Below are 24,870 nucleotides of genomic sequence, written 5' to 3' on the forward strand. Positions count from 1 at the left end.
GCAATGTTAATGAGGGGGGAGGGGCGCCTCGTTCCGGTCACGTGGTCGGCTCGTACAGTTCCACGCGGCGAGGTATAGTAAGGAGTGCAATATTTGTACAGTAATTAATGTTTTACGTTTCGCTGGGGGGTCGTGAATTTAAAGTTGCGACGTTTACCTCGCCGAAATTATTACGTGGGGGGGGGGGTTTCGCGTAAAGAATTCGGGGCCAAATTTACGATTTTAATCGACAACAAAAAAATACCGCCAGAAATGAAAGTGAGACTCGGGTGTTTATTTACGATTTTAAATTATAAAAATGTATCGCCAGAAATGAAATGCCCACAGAGACTCACGTGTCCGGGTTTGACTGCGGGTTTCGTGTTGTTCTCAAAACTTGAGCGCTTTCATCAACTCGTACGAACCCGCGGTGTAGTAGGGTCAAGCAAATGGCCATTGTCAAAATTAAACTATTGTTATTTCACCATACTCTACGTGACTTTACCGAAAGAACCAAAGAGTATGGATTCCTGCAGTCACGAAAGCTTCAAATCTAGATTTATTTTTACCAGTTAAGACCCACTGAGTTGGAAAGCTATTTTGTTTTAGAAGCGACTTTGATCATCACAAATGATAGCTCAACCAAGTGGCTTATCACGTGTGGGCATTTAACGCAGTAGCAATGCACGTCGGTTCTAAATGTGGAAGGGAAAACTCGGAGGAACCAGAGAAAAATCCACGCGACCACGGGGGGCGAAAGAGAGAGACACGCAAACTGCAAATACACAGCAGCAGCAGCAGCAGGCGTCGGGGTCGGGTCGAACCCACGACCTCCTGCGTACCTGGCGAGGTGGTCAACATTTCGCTCCCACGGCTTTGTGAGGCTATCATTCAGCAGTGGAGTGATCATAGCTGACGACGATGATGATGATGGACTGCACCCACTCGCGAGCTCACGGCGCCACTAATCGCCGACGGCTGGGAATGGGGCCTTTTTAATAGCATTTAACTGCTGTACACGTAGTAGTAGGTTTTTACCCTTTTAAACTGGTACAAAACTGACACCTTTATTCAAAGCATCATGTTTGCAATAACCACAACACAAGTAGTCAAAAAAGCAAACAAAAAGAAGCAACTCTGATAATGATAATAATATGCACTGTCCTTGAAGTTGATTCAAGGACTGCATATTTTTATCATTATCAAAGTTGCTTCTTTTTATTGCAAACATGATGCCTTGAATAAAGGTGTCAGTTTTGTACCAGTTTAAAAGGGTAAAAACCTACTACTATATTTTGCCACTGGTAAAAGAGATCTCAGTGTAAATACTATACACGATTTATATGGAGAAGGGTCGTTGCCGAAACGTCGCCTGTTAAATATTTAACCCTTGTAAAGTCACGGTGTTATTGCCGAATGTTTCGAGGTTTCGTTGTTTGTTCTTGTGCACCGCTGCCAGACAGCGTCACCAACAGAACGTATATTCTCTGTACGTTCTGTTATCTCATTCAGTGAGCATGTACACAAATACATGTTGATGAATATATAACACAGTTTTTTCTCATTAAGAGGGAGAAAAAAATCATCATGGTCGATTTGCCTTGAGAAACGGATGAGAGTCAGATGGGTGGGTGGTGTAATATGAATATTTACTTTATAGCCTTGCCTCTGAGGAAGTTTTTATCGAGACACAAGGCGTCCCCTGTTTATCCACACTCTTGATTTTGTGATCGATTGGTTGTTGAGATCCAACGGCCTAGGATCGACCCCCCGGGGTTTTCTTGTAAGTATTACGCCTGGCTGCTTGACACAGGGGCTAGGCCAGGGACTGGCAACCAAAACAAGGTTTTTTTACAGGGAGGAACAATGTTCCACACTGCCCACCAGGGATTATTTAGCTGTCTGTCTGTCGTACATAAATAAATATATAATACACACAGCTCTTTGATTGGTGGAGACCTTACAAACAGCTCTTTGATTGGTGGAGACCTACTGCCGGGTACGGAGAGGGGAGGTGCCTAAGGGAGGAGGGTCAGGGGAGGGGCCTAAGGAAGAGGGGAGTCATGAGAGGGGCCTGAGGGGGGGTTCAGCGGAGGGGCCTGAGGGAGGGGGGGTCAGGGGAGGGCCCTAAGGATATGGGGGGGGGGTGCTCAGGGGAGGGGCCTAACAGAAGGGGGGTTAGGGGAGGGGCCTAAGGGAAGGGGGGTCAGGGGAGGGGCCTGAGGATATGGGGGGGGGGTCAGGGGAGGGGCCTAAGGGAAAGGGGGTCAGGGGAGGGGCCTAAGGGGGGAGGAGCCTAAGGGAGGGGGGGGGATAGTTAAGGGGGCTGTCTGCCTGGCTACCTCAAGTCAAGTTATCTTTTATACATACAGGTAGGAACAACAGGTTCCACACTGCCCACCAGGGATTATTTGTCGTGCACGAATACGCTGTCCAACCAAGTTCCTACCTGCCCACTCCGAAGGAACGTGTTTTATTCAGTAAACACATTCCTGCGGAGGGAGCTGGTAGGAACGTTGGGTTGCTCGGTCAATGGCCAGGGTCAACGGCGGCGTGGTGTATTCCGCAAATATGCCCGACTGTGAGGACGGGCACAAGCCTTTTGAGTAGGTTAAACGTTGAGTTTTATCAGGGCACCACGGGGTGACCAGCCCCTCCCCACCCAGCCCCTCCCAAACCCTCCCCACCCTCCCCACCCAGCCTCACCCCTCCAATTTTTGTATGCACGACGGACGGACACAATAATCCCCTGTGGGCAGGTGGAACCAAGTGGTTACTACCAGTAAAAAAACAAAACGACATTTCAAGAGCCGCAATGCCACGTGGCGAGTCGAGACGGTGGGTTCATCAATCACGTCACAAAGTAGCCCTTCAAAGAGCCCACACGGACCTCCGGAACCGCAGATTGTCGACCCCTGGGCCACGGTTATGGTTCCCAACATGTTTGGTATGAAGGCCACCCCTCCCAAAGAGTGCCCTGGGACCCCTCGTTCTCCTCGGAGAGATCACATGTCCATGCCTCTGGTCAGCGTGTGGTGTTGTTAATAAGGCGTTTGTTTCATGTTGTGCATTCGTGGTGTGCGTTTCTGCCCAAACGTGGCACTGATGTTACCCCTTGCACGATCGAAATATCTCCTGCACGGTATCCATTCTGCAGCCTGTAACTCCCCCTCGCCCTGGGAGACAGGGTGGGAGCGTGACCCACAGGTTGAGAACTGCTTGTTTAGGACTTGCACAGGGTGTGGGTTTGACTGCGGGTCTGCGTGTTCAGTCCCCAGGCTCCGTGAGCTCTGCTGCGAGGAGAGGAGCGATGCTCCTGTTCTGCCCGACGTGTGGGAACGTGCTCGTGGTGGAGGAGGGGCAGAAATGCTTCCGCTTCGCCTGCAACACTTGCCCCTATGTGCACAGCATCACGCGCAAGGTGAGGCATCGGCCGGTCCCTGGGTATTGTGACGGGTGGTGTGTGTGTGATGCGAGGGGAGTGATGTGATGAGAGCTGTTTGTGTGTGATGTGAAGGATGAGATGTGGGGGAGTGATGTGGTGAGTAATGTGTGTGTGTGTGTTGGGAGTGGGGAGCAGTAGTGTAGTGGTGAGTGCAGTGCGCTATGAACCCAGTGACCCGAGTTCGATTCCTGCTCACTGCCAACACCGGTGACGATCATATGAACCAGTCCTGGGCCTCCCCTAGGTCGACAAAGCCTCAAATTAGCACCTGGTGTGATGTGTAAGCATCGGCACTCGAGAGACAAAGGTGATCTGGTATGGTACTGGCCACCCACCCACTCATGTGCCGTGTGAGCCTTCCTAGGTGCTTGCGAACAGCATGTGCCTCAACAGCCTTCTATGACGTGTTTGTACCTGGTTATGTGTCCACGTGCAGTGCAAGAGCCGTTTGCGTTTTTTGTTGTCGTTGTCTTCCTTTGGTCGACGCTGTTGCAACGTGCCGGAGCAGATTACGTCGCGGAATTACCCGAAGCTGAAGGAGGTGGACGATGTGCTGGGTGGAGCCAAGGCCTGGGAGAACGTGGACTCCACCGCAGGTGTCTCCCCTTTCTTGCATGAACCATCATCACGCGAACTCCTGGTCATCCTCGCAGCGGCGCCGTTTGGCTCGCCATCGAACAAAGACGGTCACGGCGTCGCTCGCGCTTTCAGATGCACTTCTGTGACTGTCTGGAATGCTCCTGCCGATATTAGGAAGCCGTTGGAGCTCTGCACTTTTAAATCATCCAGATCGAAAACTAATTTCTTTCAAACTGCTTTTTGTGTTGAGTTTGTCGTCCCCCCACCCCGCACCGCCGATTAGCACGGTTGGCTATGTATGGTGCGAAAGAAGTTCAACGTACCGTACATCTTAACGTAGTTTATATAGCTCTATCATCTCCTCACCGTCATGCACAGCACAACTTCCCCGCCCCCCCTCCCCCTGTCGCTCCGTAGATAAATTCTGGACTGTGAAGCGCACTTTTAAATCCTCTAAATGTTCTGAACCCTCTATGGATGTTCGTTATCATTTTTGCTTGCTCGGGTGTGGGTGCGCGCAGCGTTCCTTATATGTTGCGTGATAGGCCGTTGACTTGGGAATGTTTCATTTAATTTATTATAATCTATTTTTACTCGCGAACAACACAAAGTCTGTTAAGGCTACATGGGGGGGGGGGATCTTTGTCTTGTCCCCCCCCTCTTCAGAGCAGTGCCCCAAGTGCCAGCACCCCCGCGCGTACTTCATGCAGATCCAGACGCGCTCGGCCGACGAGCCCATGACCACCTTCTACAAGTGCTGCAACGCGCAGTGCGGCCACAACTGGCGCGAGTGATCGGTGCGGCGCGACGCTGGCAGGCCGCAGCACCGCCCGTGATGGGGCGGCGACGACGACGTCGTGCGGTCTCTTTAATGCCCCCCCCCGAGGCAGCGGACACGACGGAACGGTGTGGAGGACGCTTTGTTGATCCCCTTGCGGAAAGGATCGTGTGGTGGCTTCATTTGTGGACCCGTCCGGCAAAGGTTCACCGTGTGACGGTGCCAGTGAGAAACATTTTGTGAAGTGATACACACACACACGGGCACAGGAACTATTACATTATCGCTGAATGTTTTCCTGGTAGTTGGTAGACCTGGGAAGTGTTCGTCTTCTGAAGATGGCTGATGTTGATGTCGATCAACAAGTATAATTTTACATTAAAGCAGTTGAGCCAGATAATCGCTTTCAGTAATAGCGGAGTGTTTCGCTGGGATGACTGGGCAATGGTGCGTGAATACTAATCACGGACATGGCGGGAGGTATCCTGGATGTGAATGTATTTTCTGGGTCACTAACGCAGCTGTAGTTAGGACGTTCGAATCACGAGGGTTGTGAGCTCGAATCCAGGTCAGAGGTCAACCAGGAGCCCAGTCCATCAGGGGTCAGTGAAATGAGTGCCAACTCTTGTAGGAAGGGAAATAATAAAATAATATAAAACTATAAAATAAAATAATTCTCACGACGTTGCGGCCACAACACAACAGAGCTGTCGGAAAGAAAGCGTCCCAATGAAGGAAGTTAACAGTGAAACTGGCCCCCGTCGTAGAAATGTGGATTTTCCGCCACTGCCTCGAAGTCGGTAAGGGAGATAAGTCTGGCCTCCATTGCTCGTATGATCGACGACTTGACTTGCAACAGGAAGGGACACTATAATTGGATAGACAAATATGATGACGTAGACAAATATGATGACGAAGACCAAGATGAAGACCCCGTACCTCCGATTAGCAGTTTGCTACGTACGGCGCGAAAGAAGTTCAACATACATACTCAAGGAGTTATCTGAACCAGAGAGAGAAAAAAAAACACCAATCTCCTTCACTGATCTCAAAACTTGGCATGATTGTTACTTTGATTTGTACATATTTTTCTCAATTGAACTGACATCAGTTCCTGGAACCATGCAAAACACAGGATTCAGAGTTACACTCAGCACTGCTTTCTGGCATCAGATGTTTTGTGTCCTAACTTTAAAGTGTTGCTTATTTTGTACTGCACAGCAATAAAAACCCCCATAAAAATATTTTAAAGTTGCCACAAGACACATTCAGCCAAACGAGCATAAGTCACGGGTGGGATTTAATCGGACATCAGAGCGAAGTTATTGTCACGAATGATAAATGAGGATCACTTGCTTCTCCATGTTTGCGTTTCATCATCCTTTATTTCAACGCAAATGCCTCCAGTGTGCCGTTTCACGTTTGAACATTAAATAAGTGTGCGATGCACGCCGACGACTGACACGCGAGTTGCACGCAAAGTCGATCCTCGTTAGAAATAAGAAGATGCAACGGGTCGGTGTGACATGCGTTCGAAACAAAGTTTAAAAACTAATTTCAACTACCGCGCTGAGACGCAAAGCGGATTCATGACAAGGCGAACAAAAGTGCCTCTATGACTTCGCAATACATTACTCGATTAAAAATTCAAGTGTCTGAAGCCGTCATTGTCGTTACGGAAATTAAAACTCGAGTCTCGCGAGGACCCTGACTCTCGTGGAAGTGCGTTCGGACGTCGCGACAAAAAACTCGCGGCTTTAAGTGCGGACCAGCAAGGCGCATATTTAAAAAAAAAATCATTTCAACTTACATATTGACAAACGATGGACCGTGTAAGTGCACTTGGGAGGTGCAAGTCGCCGTTCACCGACGAGCGGCCTCGAATGGCTCCCAGAAACGGCGAAATTCAACTTAAAGATTATTTTCTAAGGAGGACAAAGGCACGGCTTGGAGGAGCAACAAAAAAAAATTGGCTAAAAAAATTCAGGAGGTGCACACTTCATTTTTCGACCAAAGTTATTGTTCTTTAAAAGTGGGACTCGAGCCCGCCCCCCCCCCCCCCACCGCTCATTGTGCAGACGCTGCTATGGCTGTGCTTGCTTCATGACCCGGACAATCCTGTTGATTTTGTACGTGGATCCGGGCCACTGAAAACGAGCTGCCGACTGACCGCTGATACCGCCAATTCACCCGCGTGCGTTCAGTTTGTCGTTTGGTATTTGAAAGGGTCCAGCGACAAATTTTGTGGGTGTGCGTTGGTGGGGGGACGGGGGGGGTGGCAGGGTCGGCGAGGTGATTCACTTATTTTCGGTAAAATCAATGGAGCTGTAAACATTTGGGTCAGATTCCATAACGTTTATAAATTGTAAACAAACCATAAATCATTCCTGAAATAAAAAGAATAGCTGTCAACCCAGCTGAACAAGCACCACTTCCTCCAACCATGACTGAAGCCATCTTACATTCCTGCCCAGCGCCACTGGAGCTGGTTTTGTTATCACGACTTTGCGGGTCGTTAAGAGACGAGGTGTTGGGAGGGCAGTGAGCGACCGACGGTAACTTGGCGCGGCTTAACTGGCGGCACCCCAGGGATGACGACGAACCCTCTGAGTCATGGCGACGTTGGCCCCGTGTGTCGGTTAAAGGAAGAAGATGCGTCCCAAAAGGCGAAGCCTCTGTTGTTGTTTTTTTTTTAATTATGCGATCTTCAGACTCGTATAAGACAGCCTGGGACACGAGTCCTGTGTGCCAGCTACAAGGCCACCAAAAAAAAAACGTTTGTTTTTGTGGTCCTCGGGTGCCACCAGCTGCACGCGGGGCAAGAGGGGGCGGTTTCACTTGCGAACGGCGTCTTGCAGGTCCGTCTCGAGGAACTCCGCGCTGTCGGCACGAAGCACGACCGCTCCGCTCCGGTATTCCAGCAGCTCGGTGGTGGCGGCGGCGGCGTCGTCGGCGAACGGCATCGCAAACGCCAGGACGCCAGGGTTGGCGTTAACGCCCGTGCTGCTGCTGCTGCTACTTCCGTTGTCTTGCTGCTTGCGGTTACGTCGGTAGCAGCAGCTGCCGCCACAGCAACGCCGGTGCCGTCGCCGCTGCCGCTGAACGTAATTAAGTCCGCCGCCAAACTCGAGAGCGCATGGCCGCACGAGCGCGATGCAAATGGCGGCAAGGGCCACGGCAACGCCGGAGGTGTAGAACGCCATGAGGTAGTCTTCGTCCGCCAGGTCGACCAGCCAGCCTAAGCGGGGGGGGGGGGGGGGGGGGGGGGGGGAGGGATCATAGCCATAATCAATCCACTGCTGGATGAACGTTGGCATCTCGAGATGCTGCGAAGCACACCGCGCTCGGTTTGATCGCTTCATCTGCGAGGTGTCTTTCCCTCGGGGTGTGTCCCTTCAGTTGGTTGCCACTCCGACGTTAGTCTCGGCCACCGGCCACCGACGTCTCTGCCAGCGACGTGTCCTGCCCCGAGCCGACTTTGCTCTTCTTAACCCTTTCCCATTCCGAGACGTCTGTAAGTTGCAGGGTGGGGTGTCCTGTTCACCGCTAACTCTCGGAACGAGCGAGCGGCTCAGCGTTTAGTTTTATTTAGAGACATTGTACTCGCCGCAGAGAACCGTCGCGACACAACCGCCGCACTCCACGATAGCTGGCAACAAACTGCCACATGAGCCTCCCGCATGGCCTTGTGGGAGCCTCGGTAAGTCTACCGACCTGAAGTCTTCCGACCTGAAGACGTACTGATAAAGTTATTTTATTTTTTATTCCAATTCTGTTCCGATGACGTAAACGTACGTCATCGGAATGGGGAAGGGTTAAGTCAATACAACGTTTGAACTTGCATTTGTTCTGGCTGTCAGTGTAATTCCAAGCATTCTCCAAGCTTCTGTGCACACTCTTTAGCTTGTGTTACATCTTCACTGTCGATGTTCATGTTGATGAATCATATGCCGCCATAGCAGCTAACATACACTGATGAAAAAAAAACTTTAGAAACGTTAAAGTGCAATTTAATTATTCGTACTCCCACTAACCATAACTAGGCAAGCAACCATGACGGGCACGACCCTTCTCGCATACCACAACCGCGCCGCTAACCCCCAGCACCCCGCCGCGTTCTGCCCGTCTCCGACAACCATCCGCGGAGCCCCGGCCCTACCGGCGAGGGGCGGCCCCAGCAGCCCGGAGAAGCTCTGCACGAACACGTAGACCCCGAGTCCCGAGGAGAAGCGCCCCGGCCCCACCACCTCGGGCTCGGCCAGCACGGACACGTGCGTGCCGGCGACGGCGCCGAACGCCAGGCCGAAGGCGGCGCTACACGACGCCAGAGCCGCCATCGGCCGCCCCCAGCCGCCGCCGCCGCCGCTGCCGACGGCCGCCACGGGGAAGGCGAAAAGCGCCACTGCGACGGCGCACACGCAGACCAGCTCGAGGTAAACGCGCGGCAGCGCCAGCGGGCGCGAGAAGAGCCACCCGGCGGCCGAGCGGCCCACCAGCTCGGCGCCGGCCATCGCCGACAGGAGGTAAGTGGCCTCGGTAGCGGGCACGCCGGCGTCCAGCGCCAGCGGCACCAGGAAGAGCCCCGGCGGGAAGAATCCAAAGGAGATGAAGGCGCCGAAGAGCGCGTAGCAGGCGAAGCCGGGCTCTCGCAGCACCGAGAGGTCGAGTAAGGTCATTGCCGCGGGTGCCGGCTCTTCTCTTCCGTCGTCGTTCGCGTTGTTGGCGCCAGCTTCGTCGTCGCTCCAAATCGACGCCGCTTTGGAGCAACCGCCCTCGTCGAATTCCTCTTCCTCCTCGTCTCCGCCGGCACAGAAGTCGTCGGCAACGAGCGGTTGTGCCGGCGCCGGAAAGAACAGCGACGCCGCCGTCGCTGGTGGCGGCAGCTGCACGCAGACGCCCGAGTCGTCGGAGTGAACCGTCGTCCGCGTCTGCTCGTTCTCCCGCATGATGACGATTGTGGCAGCGGCGGTGACGGCAGCACCGTCGTCGGTGCAGGGTTGGCGCCGGCCCGGCCGGTCGGCAGGTGACGGCGCTCGCAGCTCCAGCGGCCGGAGCAACACTCCACAAGCCACGATGATCGCCTGTCCAGCGCCGATGACCAGGAAGGAATGGCGCCAGCCCACGGCCTCGTTGAGACGCTGGAAGCCTGCGCCGTGGAGGCAGCAAACAGGCGGTTAGCCAACTATTGTCATCTGGCATACTGCATGGCGCCTCCCCCCCCCCCAAGCCTCCCCCCGGGCACCATCTCACCAGGCGCGAACGCGAAGGTGCCCAGGCACTCGCCGGTTGTGGCGAGCGCGATGGCGAGGGTTCGGCGCCGCTCGAAGTAGCAGGAGAGCGCCGAGTAGCAGGGCAGCGTGCTCAGCGAGATGCCCAGGCCTACGAGCCCACGACACACAAGGGAGGTCAACGAGAGCTTCACCCTGTGGAATAGACTCGGCCACCCCGCCCTCCGCTGTCTCAGGGCTGCGGATGGATGAGCACCGCCGCTAATAATCGCTTTGATGCTTTTCTTGTGTACACGTGTGTGTGTGTGAGTGTACAAAAACAACCCCCTACCTCGTTGCTGCTGGACGGCAACGCTGCGGTGGGCAGTGCCGTGGGGGGGAGGACCAATTTAGATTGGCCTTTCCCCTCATGGTGTTTGTAACCACCACAGCGGCCAAATGGGAGCTTTGGATGGGTGCGAGGGCCTGGTAACCCCTCCACCTTAAATCGCTCTTTAACTCCAACAACAAAGTAACCTGCAGCGCCACACCTATTACCATCATTAGGGGAAAGAACGGTAATCCAATCTCCAACCCCCAGGAACAGGTTTGCAGATTTGCTGAGCATTTCTGTGAGGTCCTGGGGGAAGGGAAATCCCTCAGTCTGGAAAACATTGCGGGACAAAGTGGGGATGACCCTGCTGAGGCTGCGGTGTCTCAAATATTGGAAGAAATCACCCCCATTTGTTGAGGAAATACAGAGGGTGATCCGGAGTCTGAGACCAGGAAAGGTACTGGGCAGAGATGATCTCCCAAGCAAAATGCTGAGGGAGGGTGGCGTTTGTGCACAGACTAACCTACATGACATCATAACAACAGTCTGGACCACTGGCTGGGTTCCGCAGGATTGGAAGGATGCCCTGGTAGTCCCCCTCTTTAAGAAGGGGGACCGCACAGACTGTAACAACTACAGGGGCATCTCACTCCTCAGTGTACCGGGAAACGTCCTGGCAAGGATTATTCAACATCGCCTTGCCAGGCACGCTGAGGAGAGGCTTGTGGAGCCCAAATGCGGTTTCAGGAAAGGGCGGTCTTGCACAGATGCCATATTTTCTGTCCGTCTGTTACAGCAGAGGTGTAGGGAATTCCAACAAAACCTACATCTCTGCTTTATTGACCTGGTCAAAGCCTATGATACCATCAGTAGCCCTGGGCTCTGGGTTATTCTTCGTGCTTTCGGAGTCCCTGACCCTCTGCTCACGATCATTAAGGACCGACATGATGGTGATGGGCCCAGGTAAAACTACGTGTCCGGGAGTCGGAGCCATTCCCTGTACACCTTGGGGTGCGACAGGGATGTCCTCTGGCTCCCACATTATTTAACATCTTTTTCGACCACGTAGTTCGTAAAGCCTTCGATGGCTGTACCGGAAGAATTTACATCTGATACAGATGCAATGGGAGGCTGATCGATGCCCGGGTGCGGTCAAGGGATGGCTCCCTATTGGTCAACCACGTTATGTATGCCGATGATCTGGTAATTGCTGTTCACTCAGAGGAGGAGTTGGAGGTGCTGCTGCTGAACCTGGAGCTTGCCACTAAGAGGTGGGGCCTTACCATCAGCCCCACCAAAACTGAGCACCTGCCTGGGTATTTTGTACCATCGGACACTCCACCCCCACAACTCCCAATTGGTGATGGGGCTGTTGTGGAGAGAGTGGAGAGTTTCCCATACCTGGGCAGTGTGCTCATGACCGGCTCCGGTTTGACAGCAGAGGTCTCACTCCGAATCACTCGAACGGCATTATCTTTTCATTGGCTGCATAACGCTGTGTGGAAGCTACCTGTTCTGTTGCTCCGCATGAAGCGAGGTCTTCTCAGCCACGTTCATTCCCTCCCTTCTCTACGCTTGCTAAACGTGGACCCCCCTAATGGAGCATCGTCGTCGGTTAGAAACATTTAGGCTGGCCTGCTTACGATCCATCCTGGGTTTAACCAGGTTGGATTGTGACCTCCTCCAGCAGGCAAGGTTGTGTTGGCTGGGTCATGTAGCCCACATGCCCAGCCACTGCATGCTTCAACAGCTTTTGTTTGGCCGGATCGAGGGGGCTAAACGGGCGCGACACGGGTTAGAGAAGAGATGGAGTGATGTGGTACAGGAGGACGTGGAGCTGAGTAGACTTACCGATGACTGGTACCAGCGGTGTCAAGATCGGCCTATGTGGAGGTGGCTCGTGAAGGACGCTACTGGGCAGTTGGAGGCAGTCGCCCTCCAACAACAACGGAGGGCAGAGGAGCGACGCTCACAACAACGAGCAGAGCGCCAGGCACATCAAGTTGGCACAGTAGGGGGCACAGGTGGTGCATCAGCCAGTCATCTCAGTCGACCTGTGGAACCTGGGTCTGCTCCGTGACCTCCTGCCAGCGGGCGTTCGACACTTCACGTGGCCTCAACGTGCACATAGCCTGGCACAAGCGTCGTTGTGATGTCACTGTCACTTAGTGGCGAATGGCGGTTGTTGTGGGGAGCAGAAGTGTTATCGGTTAGCGCGCTGCGCTACGAACCCGGTGACCCAAATTTGATTCCGGCTCACGGCTAACACCAGTGACGATTATCTTAACCGGTCCCGGGCCTCCCCTAGCTTGACTCGGCCTCAAATATGTACCTGGTGTGGTGTGTAAAAAACTTCGCCACTGGAGAGACAAAAGTGGCCGGGCGTGGTGCTGGCTTCCCACTCCCTCGTGTGCCATGCCGGCCTTCGTAGGTGCTCGCGAACGGCACTCGCTCATAAAGTCTGTCAAGGCTCTACGGGGGATCTTTGTTTTGTGGGGGGCCGTGGCGCAGTGGTTAGTGCGCTGCGCTATGAACCCGGCAGGGACCCGAGTTCGATTCCCGCTCACGGCCACCACCAGTGACAAATATCTGAAGCGATCAAAGACCCCCCCCCCACCAGGTCGACTCAGCCTTAAATGAGTACCTGTTGCGGTGTGTAGTAAACATCAGTGGTGGGGAGACAACAGCCGGGCCGGGTGTGGTGTTGGCCACCCTTTGTGCACCGTGGCGGCTTTCATTGGTGCTACTCGCAAACAGCACTTGCCCCCAAGGCTACACGGGAGATCTTTGTCTGTTTGTGTGTGTACGTGTGTGAGTTGTGTGTGAGGCTCATGAAGGACGTTACTGGATAGTTGGAGGCAGTCGACCTCCAACAACAACGGAGGGCAGAGGAGTGACGCTCACGACAACGAGCGGAGCGGCGGACGGCTAAAATGCAGCAAGCTGGCACAGTAGGGGGGGTACAGCTGCTAGCATTCGACAGTCATCTCAGTCAGCCAACCCATGGCACCTGCTGGGTCTGTTCCGTGACCTCCTGCCAGCAGTGAGCCCTCGTTACCATCACTTAGCGGTGAACGGCGGGTGTTGGTATGGCCGAGTTGTGCCCACCGGTGACGAGCCCCAGGGTGAGGTAGGCGTGCGTCAGGGTGTGCGACAGCGCCGTGCTCATGGTGCCCACGCTGGTGATGACGCCGCCGACCATCACCACCGCGCGCGGCGAGAAGCGGTTGCCCAGCACCGTGGTGACGGGGGCTGGGAGGGAGGCACGCGGAGGGGGGCGACAGCACGTTAGCGTGTGGTTGGAGCAACGTTTGCATGCGGTTGGACCAATGTTGGTACGTGGTGGGATCAATGTGATTGGAACCGTTGTCCCAAAGTTGGTGGTGGGGGGGTGGTGCGGGGGGGCGCGGAAAGGGGTAACGCGGGCGGGCGGGCGGGCAATGACGTCTCACCGCAGAAGGCGACAACGAACATGCAGATGGAGAAGATCCAGGAGACACCGCGCGCGTGCGTGTCGAAGTGCGCCATGAGCTCCGGCACGAACACGCCGTACGCCTTGAACGAGCCGATGGTGACGGCGCTGATGGAGAAGAGGGCGCCCACCACCACCCAGCCCCAGCCGCCGTCGGGGACGACGGGGTACACGCGCGGCGCACACAGCCGCCCCCACCAGCACGCCATGGCCCGCCCACAGACGCCACCGTCGTCACCGTCGTCGCCGCCACCGTCGTCGCCGTCTTCACCGCGACCAGGCACCGCCAGCAGCACTGCCACCACCACGGCTTCAACAGTCCGTGTCGGGTAAACCGAATAGGATGGACTCTGCGGAGGATACCCAAGCAAAGGAAGCAACGCAAGGCTCACTGCGTGTTTGTATGGAGTCATCCATAAGAGGTGTTTTTTTAATCTGTGGTATGATCACGTAAATATGTGTCGTTAATCCTGCCACCACCCGACACAGCCAATTAGTTAGGTTTGTCACGCTGAACAAAACATGGCAATTCGTGACTAGTTCAGCACAACGGTGTGTTGGAGAGTAAACCCACAACATTTACACCAGCGTGCTGAACTAGTAACGAAACAAACCTTACTAATTGGCTGTGTCGGGTGGTGGCGGGCTTAACGACACATTTATATTTACGCGATCTAACCCAAAAAAAAGCCTCTATTATGAATAATATTGGTCGCGAAAGCCTAATGCGGGTTAAACTGTATTGAGTCACTCGTAGGATTGTGTACAGGGTGTTCTGGATGTCTTGTGACCTCCAATTTATTGACCCCTAACAATTTTTTGCCCCATTGCATTGTAATTTATTTGTTTAAATAAACCTTACTTTAATTTAAAAAAAGATTTTTAGAGAATTAAATGGCAGGGGGGGGGGGGGGAGTCACAAGACATTTGGACCACGCTGTACACACACACACAATCATAGAGATGTCTACACAGACACGCATAGAGATATATTCACACGCATAGAGATATACCGTTGAGGTGGTGAGATGTTAACCCTGACAATGCCTGTTTATTTGGCGTTTGCGTGTCTCTCTCCCCTCGATCGCGTGAATTTTTCTTGCCCCCACACTGAGAAACATGCGTTTAAGAGCATTCGGCTGCTATCAATTTCCACGTGATAAGCTGCTTCGTTGAGCTATCATTTGTGGCTATATAGCTCAGTGGACCTTACGTGGTAAAATAATGTCACGGCGGTATCACGTGTCTCTCTCGCTCTCCCTCCGGGAGTCCACACCATGTTTTCACCGCATGGCAAAGCCATAACCCGCCCGCCCCTCCAACCTCCCAATGGTTTCACTCTCATATCCGGGCCAGTCTGGCTACGCGACTCAACAGGAGACAGAGCGGAAGAGGGAGCGGCTGACAATTGGAAGGAGGGGTCGTGGGGAAGTTCACAGTGGTTGTCCGAATGTGGAACGTCCACCACTGGCTCTGCAGGGCATGGGCACAAATGCCGCGACGCTCATTTGAGTAGCAGGACATCACCGTGAGTATTGAAGGTGGCTCGTGACGGCCGTGTCACGGATAACGAGGCGGCATGGCTGCGTCCCTGTGATTGAATCCAGGTGGCCACCGGTGATGGAATTGGGCTTGCGGGTGCAGTGAGGTGATGGCGTCAGCCCGGTCACAAACAATCGCACGCAAAAAAAATCGGTGCGTTGAAGTTGGGCCTTTCAATGAATCCGGTACTAGCCAGCAGCTTGGTACCTGTGGCACGGGAAGGGGAAGTCGAGTCAGGGGGGGAGTCCTTGTGCTTGATCACGCGTTCGTTCTTTCTCTCTGCTCGCCCCCTTCACTGGAACAAACTTCCCCCTCCACATTCAGGGGTCACCTTCACTCACGAGTTTCCGCTCCTCCCTCAAAACTCACTTTTTCTTTCCCCCTAGCTCATCCCTTAATTCCCCCCTTCTAACCACGGCCGTCCCCTGCTCCCTCTTCGTAATCTCTCTCAATGACGACCACTCATTCCCCATCCATCCAATCCATTCATCATCATTTGCTCTCGTCAATTTCTCTTTTGCTTCATTCACGCATCGCGATTTCGACCACCTTCAATTCCTCATCTATTTCATTCACCATATCTGCACCATTACTTTCATAATGATAAGAATAACTTCACTTTATATAGCATCATTCATGCCAACAGCATCGTACCTACCGCTGTTAATTCTCCGTAATGCGCGCTTGGTATAGGCGCTGTATTAATTACAATAATATTAGGATGTTAGGCATGGGGAAAAAAAGGGGGAAGGGAGGGAGAGAGAAGAGATAGAATGGGAAAGCAGAGGAGGAGGAATGTAAAATAAATCAAGAAATGAAAGCAAAGGGTCAGGAGAGATGAGGAAGAGGCTCCTATAGGTGCCTCGGCGCTGCTGCTCCTGCACGGAGGAGCAGAGTCTGTTTTCAGAGTGGGCGGCGACAGGGGGGTGGGAGGGGTTCAGAGATGGCGTGGCCGCGAAGAAGTCACGTGATTTACGGGAGGCTTGAGCATCGAGATATATTCCAGCTGTGAGGACGACAGCTGTTGGTCTGATTGCCACGTGAAGAATGTCTCTAAACGCCACCTATAGAAATACAATTATAAATCATTCAGTGTGGTGTTAAGTCCTGTATCTAAAGTGTGTATTACGTATCGGGTATGACTACAGAATGTGTGACTAAGTTAACATGTTTTACTTTAGTGTCCATGACAGTGGCTGTCTTTATGGTGTACTTGAGACTGCCATCGAGATGTGGAATTTCTACCTCCGTCCGTATGTATGTTGAACTTCTGTCGCACTAAATTTCCATTTAAAGCTTTCGTGACTGCAGGGATTCGTCTTCTTGGTTCTTTCGGTAAAGTCACGTAGAAGGAGAATAATAAAATAATAAAAATAAAACATAATAAAATAGTTTTCAGTTTATTATTTTATTATTTCGATTTAAAGCTTTCGTGACTGCAGGGATTCGTCTTCTTGGTTCTTTCGATAAAGTCACGTAGAAGGAGAATAATAAAATAATAAAAATAAAACATTATAAAATAGTTTTAAGTTTATTATTTTATTATTTCGATTTAAAGCTTTCGTGACTGCAGGGATTCGTCTTCTTGGTTCTTTCGATAAAGTCACGTAGAAGGGAGATAATAAAATAATTCTCACGACGTTTCGGCCACAACGCACGCAGCCGTCCTCAGGTGAAGAACAGGTCTGTCGGAAAGACAGCGTCTGAATGAACACCAATGAACACCAAGCCAGACGAACAGACCTGTTCTTCACCTGAGGACGGCTGCTTGCGTTGTGGCCGAAACGTCGTGAGAATTGTATTTTATTATGTTTTATTTTTATTATTTTATTATTTCCCTTCTACGTGACTTTACCGAAAGAACCAAGAAGAGGTTCTGTCGCACTGTACGTAGTGAGGGAAGACATCAAACTAAACACGCAAAGGCAGTTGCAAAGAAATGAATCCCTCCCCTCTGGGAACCCGGTCGCTACCCCCGCCCAGTATTATATGGATGAGCGGCAAGAACACGGACCTCAAATTTTTTTTTGAAATGTCATCCGCCAGAGGCTATGCTACGGAACGTGCCTTTTTTGTAAACGATTACATCTGTCGTGGGATGAGGAAAACTACACGTTACATGTTCCCCCAAAAAATGGATAACTATTCTGGCATCTGTAAAAAAAATTTGATATATATACATACTTTTTTTTATGTAGAGGGTTTTAGTATTTGCGAATCTTTGCAGTTTACAGTACTGTATGATTTAAGGGCTAAATGTTGCATTGCCATACACTTGATTTGATGTCTGTTCAAAACGATGTTCCAATCGCTATCCGACTGCTGAAGAAGTTATTCATTGCAAAGAATATAAACATGTAGGGTGTAAAATGTACTATTTTTCGATTTAAAGCTTCGTGACTGCAGGGATTCATCTTCTTGGTTCTTTCGGTAAAGTCACGTAGAAGGGAAATAATAAAATAATAAAAATAAAACATAATAATTTTATTATTGTATTTTAGGATGTTTTATTTCTATTATTTTATTATTTATTATTTCCCTTCTACGTGACTTTACCGAAAGAACCAAGAAGAAAAATGTACTTTGTTATTAGGCAGACTGAATTTTTTATTTTATTATAAAAGCTGGGATGGGTTTTTCATGGGTTTTTAAGCAGTCATTGGGTAACAAAAGACTGAGACAATAACTACACTACACTTGCAGGATCTGTGGCAATACAGGTGTTACAGTGCATTTATTGATTACAATATATTCTTAGTCTAACAATGCCAAAAAAAACACACTGCTATGGAAATGGCTATCTCATGATACATCGATGGGACTGGAAAACCCAGAAGTGGCTCTGGCGATCAGATGGCCGAACCGGCATTGCTTGAGCTACCTGGGTTCAAATCCAGGTCTCGGTTACCTCCAATTAAAACTGGGTTCTCTCAAATGTAATGTTGTGAGTTGATGTCTCAACCCCGGCCACCAAAAAAGTCTGCACAAAACTCCCCATCGCATTAAATCTGCTTCTGCACTTGGCTACATTTGTGCTCAATTCCAGCGCTTGAGAATGTAAAAGACCGCTTCGTATCGGGCAGGGCTGTCGTGTGACGGAGGTCACTCGCTGCGCCAGGGTGGGTGGAAAGGTTTGGGACAAGGTGGGTCACTTCTCAGAAGCAGTTGCGTGATGTCCACCAAGTGCGGGGGCTGTTCGCCCAACACGGAAGCTTCCTGCATTGCTCTGAAATTCAATGCCTCGTGACATTGTCAATACCACCGAAAAAAAACCAGGCCAGATCACGGGTGCAAGATCCTGTGCTACTGCGCTACAACCCGCGGTGGTAAATGTGCCGGGGTCAGCGAAATGCCACACAGCATTTCGCCGGGTGGCGGTGGTGGCGGTGGTTGCTGTGGTTCAGCGACATGGAGGCAGAAGCAAGGGTTGGTAGATCACCCGCAACTGAAACCACTCATCCTTAATGTAAACGCTCATTAATTGTCCGATAGCATCTTAATATATAGAGGACCGCAGAGCTTGTGGGGTGGGGTGTGCTCACCGTGTGGCTTTGCTGCTTGTCTGTGGGTTCCTCCCCTCGCCTCTGAGTAGTTGTCTTCTCTCTCCTCCCTCTTCCCCTTCCGACAGCAAGCGGACACTGTGTGGCGTCACGTTACTCGCTGAAAATATAAATAATTATTATTCCAATCCACAACCTCAGCTGTTCCGCCGTCGTCACGGCCATTACGAGACTACTCTGGATCATCCCGCCCCCACCGCCGCTCTGTTTGGGTCACGCGGTGCCACTGTGTGGGTGACCGAAGCAGAGTTTCGCAGACTTTGTTATTTGCGTCCACGTAAACACTCCTTGTATCCAGGCTGTTGCGCCGTTGGTGGACAAAGGAAGCGTGCTTGACGTTTCTAGCCCGTTTCACTTCACATCGTCGGGGTCAATATTTCTTGTTGTTGTTGCCATGGACGGACCGGCACCCCGTCATATGAATGTGGAATGCTCACCACTGGCTCGGGCCCACCGCTCGAGATGAGGAAGTCGGTGTTTCTCTGCTCGAATGAGCTGACAGCACTCATTTCCATTGGTGGCCATGAGCCGGAAATTCCACATTTCAATGGCGGGGCCCAGTCCATTAAAAAGACTGACACTGTCATAAACATTAAAGTAAACATATAAACTGGTCACAAAGTCTATAGTCATACCCTATACACCACAACACTAAAATTCACACACATACTATACACAGCCAATGAGGATGTATCTCCTGCAAGGATCTGCGGTCAGGGGAGGCAGGGGAGGCAGAGCCTCACCTGTGATACTCCAATGAAAATAGCTGTTACGAAAAGTAAAAAAATAATAATAATCAAATCAAATAAATATTAAGATTTTTCCACTGATCTGTTGTTATAAATGTAATTTCTGTACGATTACAATCATTTTTATCGTCAAAATCGCCAAATTTGCGGAGCTCCGCTGCAAATACAGGAAGAGACGAGAGGTGAGGCAGCGACGAGCTCAGCCTCCCCTCTGATTGCGCAACCCCTCAGTAACTGGATGGAGCGTGGGCAAGAAGCGCGTGCCTGTTACTATCTCAGTATGTCACCAATGTAATGTTTGTAGACCCCTCCATTTCATGCCCTCGCCTTCCATAATCCAGGTAACTTATTTCACGATGTGTATAAAGATACTTAGGCTCGCTGGTCTCGTCATGAAACAGCAATGAAACAGCACCAGGGGAGGCAGCTACCACGCGATTTTGAACGATTTTTGATCCCCCCCCCCGTCATCACACGGCGTCACAAAAAGTCAGACCCCCCCCCCCTCAAATATGACGTCACAAAGCTCTGCCCCCCCCCCCAAAAAAAAATAAAACATGCTTCAAATCTCTTTAAACTATTCTCATTGTAGTGCGTATTTAATGTGCCGCTGCACTCTTGATGTTGTAGGAGAAAACATTTGTTAAAAAGTCTATTTAACTAAGTAGAACGTATTTTTGGTTCTTTCGGTAAAGTCACGTAGAAGGGAAATAATAAAATAATATTAATATTAAATAATAGTAATATATAATACCAACATTATTTTATTATTTCCCTTCTAATATTAATATATAACACCAATATTATTTTATTATTTCCCTTCTACGTGACTTTACCGAAAGAACCAAGAAAATGAATCCCTGCAGTCACGAAAGCTTTAAATCAAAATGTAAGTAGAACGTGTTGTCTATATTTATTTAAAGTTGCGCATTTTGATGTGACGTCCCATTTCTCACCCCCATCCTCACAGATCGTCACAAATGTCTGACCCCCCCCCCCCCAGGTGCGTGACGTCATTTATGGACGACCCCTTATTTAACGTCTTCTTATCATGCTTATTTATTGATATTGAGTGTTTAGATGTTGCATACGATGTGTTTAGGGTCAAAAAGGTCAACTTCCGACCGCCTCGGAACGGATGAATGCTTTCAACGTGCAATTCGTCTACAGTCGATCTACAGTTATTTCGGTTAACAGTAATCTTCGTGGAACGGATTACAAACGTGAACCGAGGGACTACCACATATCAAACATCGGCTCAAGCCTCCCGTAGACCACGTGTTTCCTCCTGCGTGGACCCCCACCCCCTCCACTACAGATTCTCACTCATTTCCCCGCCCCCTGTGAAAACAGACGACGTCGTGTGTAGCAGCGGCAGATGCCTGCCTTCAAAACGTAAACATAGCTCTCTCTCTCTCGCCTTGTGGCCAGACTCCACGACTTTAAATCTCGACAAATGTACAACACCTGTCTGCCGAGGTTAAAGTTCCAGATGTGTGTGTATTTTGCACAGTAGGGAGCACAGTGGGTGTATCAGTCAGGCAACTCGTGGCACCTGCTGGGTCCGTCCCGTGAACCTCCTGCCTGCGGGCGTTCGACACTTCACGTGGCCTCAACGTGCACCTAGCCTGGCACAAGCGCCGTGGTGACGTCACCGCCACTTAGTGGCGAATGGCGGTTGTTGCTGTTGTTGAATTTCTTTCGCACCGTACGCGGCCCGACCGTTGGCACCGCGAGGCCAACGTTGCCCCACCGTTCCATGTTTACCACCGGTCTTAATTTAGGATCCCGTGTGTGTGTCTGCACTGTATCGCTTAACCTTTAAAGTGTCGTGCGCCTGCTTGCTACGCTAATGAGGGACTCAGGTGTGAACATCGTCTACACAGGTGTGGACCAGACGCCGTACTATGTCACCTGCACAGAGCACCTACCTGCGATATAGATTAGGATCCCACGTATTTATACAGGGAACACAACATCTGTCTAATGTATTCGTCCCAAGTGTTTGTGTGTTGGTCTATGTGTACTGTACAGTTATAGAACAGGAGTGTGCTCTTGATCTTATCAATATAATAAAAAAAAACAGGTGTTCGTTTAGTCTAAAGGCAGAGATAGAGAACAGATGAGTGTGTGATCTGTATATGTACAGGTGAGTGTATGTGGTGTGTCTAGGTACAGGTGAGTGTATGTGGTGTGTCTAGGTACAGGTGAGTGTGTGTGGTGTGTCTAGACACAGGTGAGTGTGTGTGGTGTGTCTAGGTACAGGTGAGTGTGTGTGGTGTGTCTAGACAGGTGAGTGTGTGTGGTGTGTCTAGGTACAGGTGAGTGTGTGTGGTGTGTCTGGACACAGGTGAGTGTGTGTGGTGTGTCTACATACAGGTGAGTGTGTGTGGTGTGTCTAGGTACAGGTGAGTGTGTGTGATGTGTCTACGTACAGGTGAGTGTGTGTGGAGTGTCTAGGTACAGGTGAGTGTGTGTGGTGTGTCTAGGTACAGGTGAATGTGTGTGGTGTGTCTAGACTCAGGTACAGGTGAGTGTGTGTGGTGTGTCTAGAGACAGGTACAGGTGAGAGTGTGTGGTGTGTCTAGGTACAGGTACAGGTGAGTGTGTGTGGTGTGTCTAGGTACAGGTACAGGTGAGTGTGTGGTGTGTCTAGACACAGGTACAGGTGTGTGTGGTGTGTCTAGGTACAGGTGAGTGTGTGTGGTGTGTCTAGGTACAGGAGAGTGTGTGTGGGGTGTATATGTACAGGTGAGTGTGTGTGGTGTGTCTACGTACACGTGAGTGTGTGTGGTGTGTATATGTACAGGTGTGTGTGGGGTGTCTAAGTACAGGTGAGTGTGTGTGGTGTGTCTAGGTACAGGTACATGACAGGTGTGTGTGGTGTGTCTAGGTACAGGTGTGTGTCTAGGTACAGGTGAGTGTGTGTGGTGTGTCTATAAACAGGTACAGGTGAGTATGTGTGGTGTGTCTAGAGACAGGTACAGGCGAGTGTGGTGTGTCTATAGACAGGTACAGGTGAGTGTGTGTGGTGTGTCTAGAGACAGGTACAGGTGAGTGTGGGTGTGTCTAGAGACAGGTACAGGTGAGTGTGGTGTGTCTAGAGACAGGTACAGGTGAGTGTGTGTGGTGTGTCTAGAGACAGGTACAGGTGAGTGTGGGTGTGTCTAGAGACAGGTACAGGCGAGTGTGTGTGGTGTGTCTAGAGACAGGTACAGGTGAGTGTGTGTGGTGTGTCTAGAGACAGGTACAGGCGAGTGTGTGTGGTGTGTCTAGAGACAGGTACAGGCGAGTGTGTGTGGTGTGTCTAGAGACAGGTACAGGCGAGTGTGGTGTGTCTAGAGACAGGTACAGGTGAGTGTGGGTGTGTCTAGAGACAGGTACAGGTGAGTGTGTGTGGTGTGTCTAGAGACAGGTACAGGCGAGTGTGTGTGGTGTGTCTAGAGACAGGTACAGGTGAGTATGTGTGGAGTGTCTAGACACAGGTACAGGTGAGTGTGGGTGTGTCTAGACACAGGTACAGGTGAGTGTGTGTGGTGTGTCTATAGACAGGTACTTGACAGGGGTGTGTGGGGTGTGTGGGCACCTGTATCACGTGGAGCCGGGTGTCGTCTCCTCCACCTCCATGTGCCGATGCTCGTCTAGGCTCGATGCAGTCTCTATAGGACTGCCCCCATATACAGTCCACACACACACAGAGAGAGAGCGGTGGCACTTTGAACCGGCTCCCAGGTGCTCTCTTGCGGCGTGGGTCGCAGTTGGGGTTAGAAGGGGTTAAGGTGACGGTGGAGTTCAGGGTTAGGGGCGAGGGTAAAAGGTACGTTTAGGAATAAGGTTAATAATTGTAGGGGCTGGGTTCAGGGTTAACGGTTAGAGTTGGTTTAGGGGTAAGGTGGAGGGTTAGGTTCAGGATGATGATAATGGTTAATATAAGCGTTGAGGAATAGGGTTAGCGCTAATGGAAGGGTACATGGATGAATTGTTAGTACGGAGGGCGAGAGCTGAGAGAGAGAAGAGAAAGAAGAGGGGGAGGAGGTGAGAGAGAGATGAGGAGAGATGACAGCCGGAAAGGACAGAGAGAGATCGAGACGGGAAGACAACACAACACGAGAGAGAGAGAGAGAGAAAGGGGAGTGAGTGTGTGTGCGAGAGGGTGGTGGTGGTGGGGGGGAGAGTGGCGTGAGAGAGAGGGGAGAGAGAAAAAAAAGAGAGGGGAGAGAGTAAATCTCTCCGGCTCAAACGGGATCGGTCCGGTTTGCGTGAGCGCCATGGTAACACTCGCCCCGCCGCAGATGGTGGTGATAATCTGTGGTGGTGGTGATGCTGGTGGTGGTGATGGTGGTGATGCTGGTGATGCTGCTGGTGGTGGTGGTGATGCTGGTGATGATGCTGGTGATGGTGGTGATGCTGGTGATGCTGCTGGTGGTGGTGGTGATGCTGGTGATGATGCTGGTGATGGTGGTGATGCTGGTGATGCTGGTGGTGGTGCTGGTGGTGGTGATGGTGGTGGTGGTGATGCTGCTGGTGATGCTGGTGGTGATGATGCTGCTGGTGGTGGTGATGGTGGTGGTGATGATGGTGGTGATGGTGGTGGTGATGGTGGTGGTGATGATGGTGGTGGTGCTGGTGCTGGTGGTGGTGGTGCTGGTGGTGCTGGTGATAATCCGTGGTGGTGGTGATAATGGTGGTGATTGTGGTGATGGTGGTGCTGGTGGTGGTGATTGTGGTGGTGCTGGTGCTAGTGGTGATGATAGTGATGGTGGTGGTGATGATGGTGGTGCTAGTGGTGGTGATGGTGATGCTGTTGATGCTGGTGATGGTGATGCTGGTGGTGATGGTGGTGCTGGTGATCCTGGTGGTGATGGTAGTGGTGGTGATGATGGTGCTGGTGGTGGTGATGCTGGTGGTGCTGGTGGTGATGGTGGTGCTGGTGGTGGTGATGATGATGATGGTGGTGATGCTGGTGGTGATGGTGATCCTGGTGGTGGTGATGATGGTGCTGGTGGTGGTGCTGGTGATGATGGTGGTGATGATGGTGATGCTGGTGGTGATGGTGATGCTGGTGGTGATGGTGGTGGTGATGCTGGTGGTGATGGTGGTGCTGGTGGTGGTGATGGTGATGCTGGTGGTGATTGTGGTGATGCTGGTGGTGATGGTGATCCTGGTGGTGGTGATGATGGTGGTGATGGTAGTGGTGGTGATGATGGTGCTGGTGGTGGTGATGC

At 51.4% G+C, this 24,870-nt stretch overlaps 2 protein-coding genes across 7 annotated transcripts; one reads left to right on the forward strand and one right to left on the reverse strand.

The window, feature by feature from the left end:
- The first annotated feature begins 15 nt into the window (after positions 1-15).
- LOC133348078 (DNA-directed RNA polymerase III subunit RPC10) lies at positions 16-6,437 on the forward strand. Its single transcript, XM_061560926.1, has 4 exons — positions 16-72; positions 3,251-3,400; positions 3,933-4,020; positions 4,670-6,437. Exons 2-4 carry the CDS (start codon positions 3,290-3,292, stop codon positions 4,795-4,797), a joined length of 327 nt encoding a protein of 108 aa, XP_061416910.1. The 5' UTR covers positions 16-72; positions 3,251-3,289; the 3' UTR covers positions 4,798-6,437.
- Positions 6,147-23,958, reverse strand: LOC133347992 (monocarboxylate transporter 7-like). Of its 6 annotated transcripts, none has more exons than XM_061560776.1 (7): positions 23,232-23,958; positions 18,879-18,996; positions 13,775-14,144; positions 13,431-13,574; positions 10,032-10,160; positions 8,941-9,927; positions 6,147-8,019 (listed from the first exon to the last, which is right to left on the reverse strand). In XM_061560776.1, exons 3-7 carry the CDS (start codon positions 14,001-14,003, stop codon positions 7,616-7,618), a joined length of 1,893 nt encoding a protein of 630 aa, XP_061416760.1. In that variant the 5' UTR covers positions 14,004-14,144; positions 18,879-18,996; positions 23,232-23,958; the 3' UTR covers positions 6,147-7,615. The 6 variants fall into 6 exon arrangements, with proteins under 6 accessions (XP_061416760.1, XP_061416763.1, XP_061416761.1 ...); XM_061560779.1 differs by having other exon boundaries at positions 18,879-18,974; positions 23,232-23,460; XM_061560777.1 differs by lacking the exon at positions 23,232-23,958 and adding an exon at positions 21,201-21,878.
- Positions 23,959-24,870: the final 912 nt, after the last annotated feature.

This window comes from Lethenteron reissneri, chromosome 26 (assembly GCF_015708825.2).
Source record: "Lethenteron reissneri isolate LAM-NWPU_2019-01 chromosome 26, ASM1570882v1, whole genome shotgun sequence".
In the NCBI taxonomy this organism is placed as follows: domain Eukaryota; kingdom Metazoa; phylum Chordata; class Hyperoartia; order Petromyzontiformes; family Petromyzontidae; genus Lethenteron; species Lethenteron reissneri.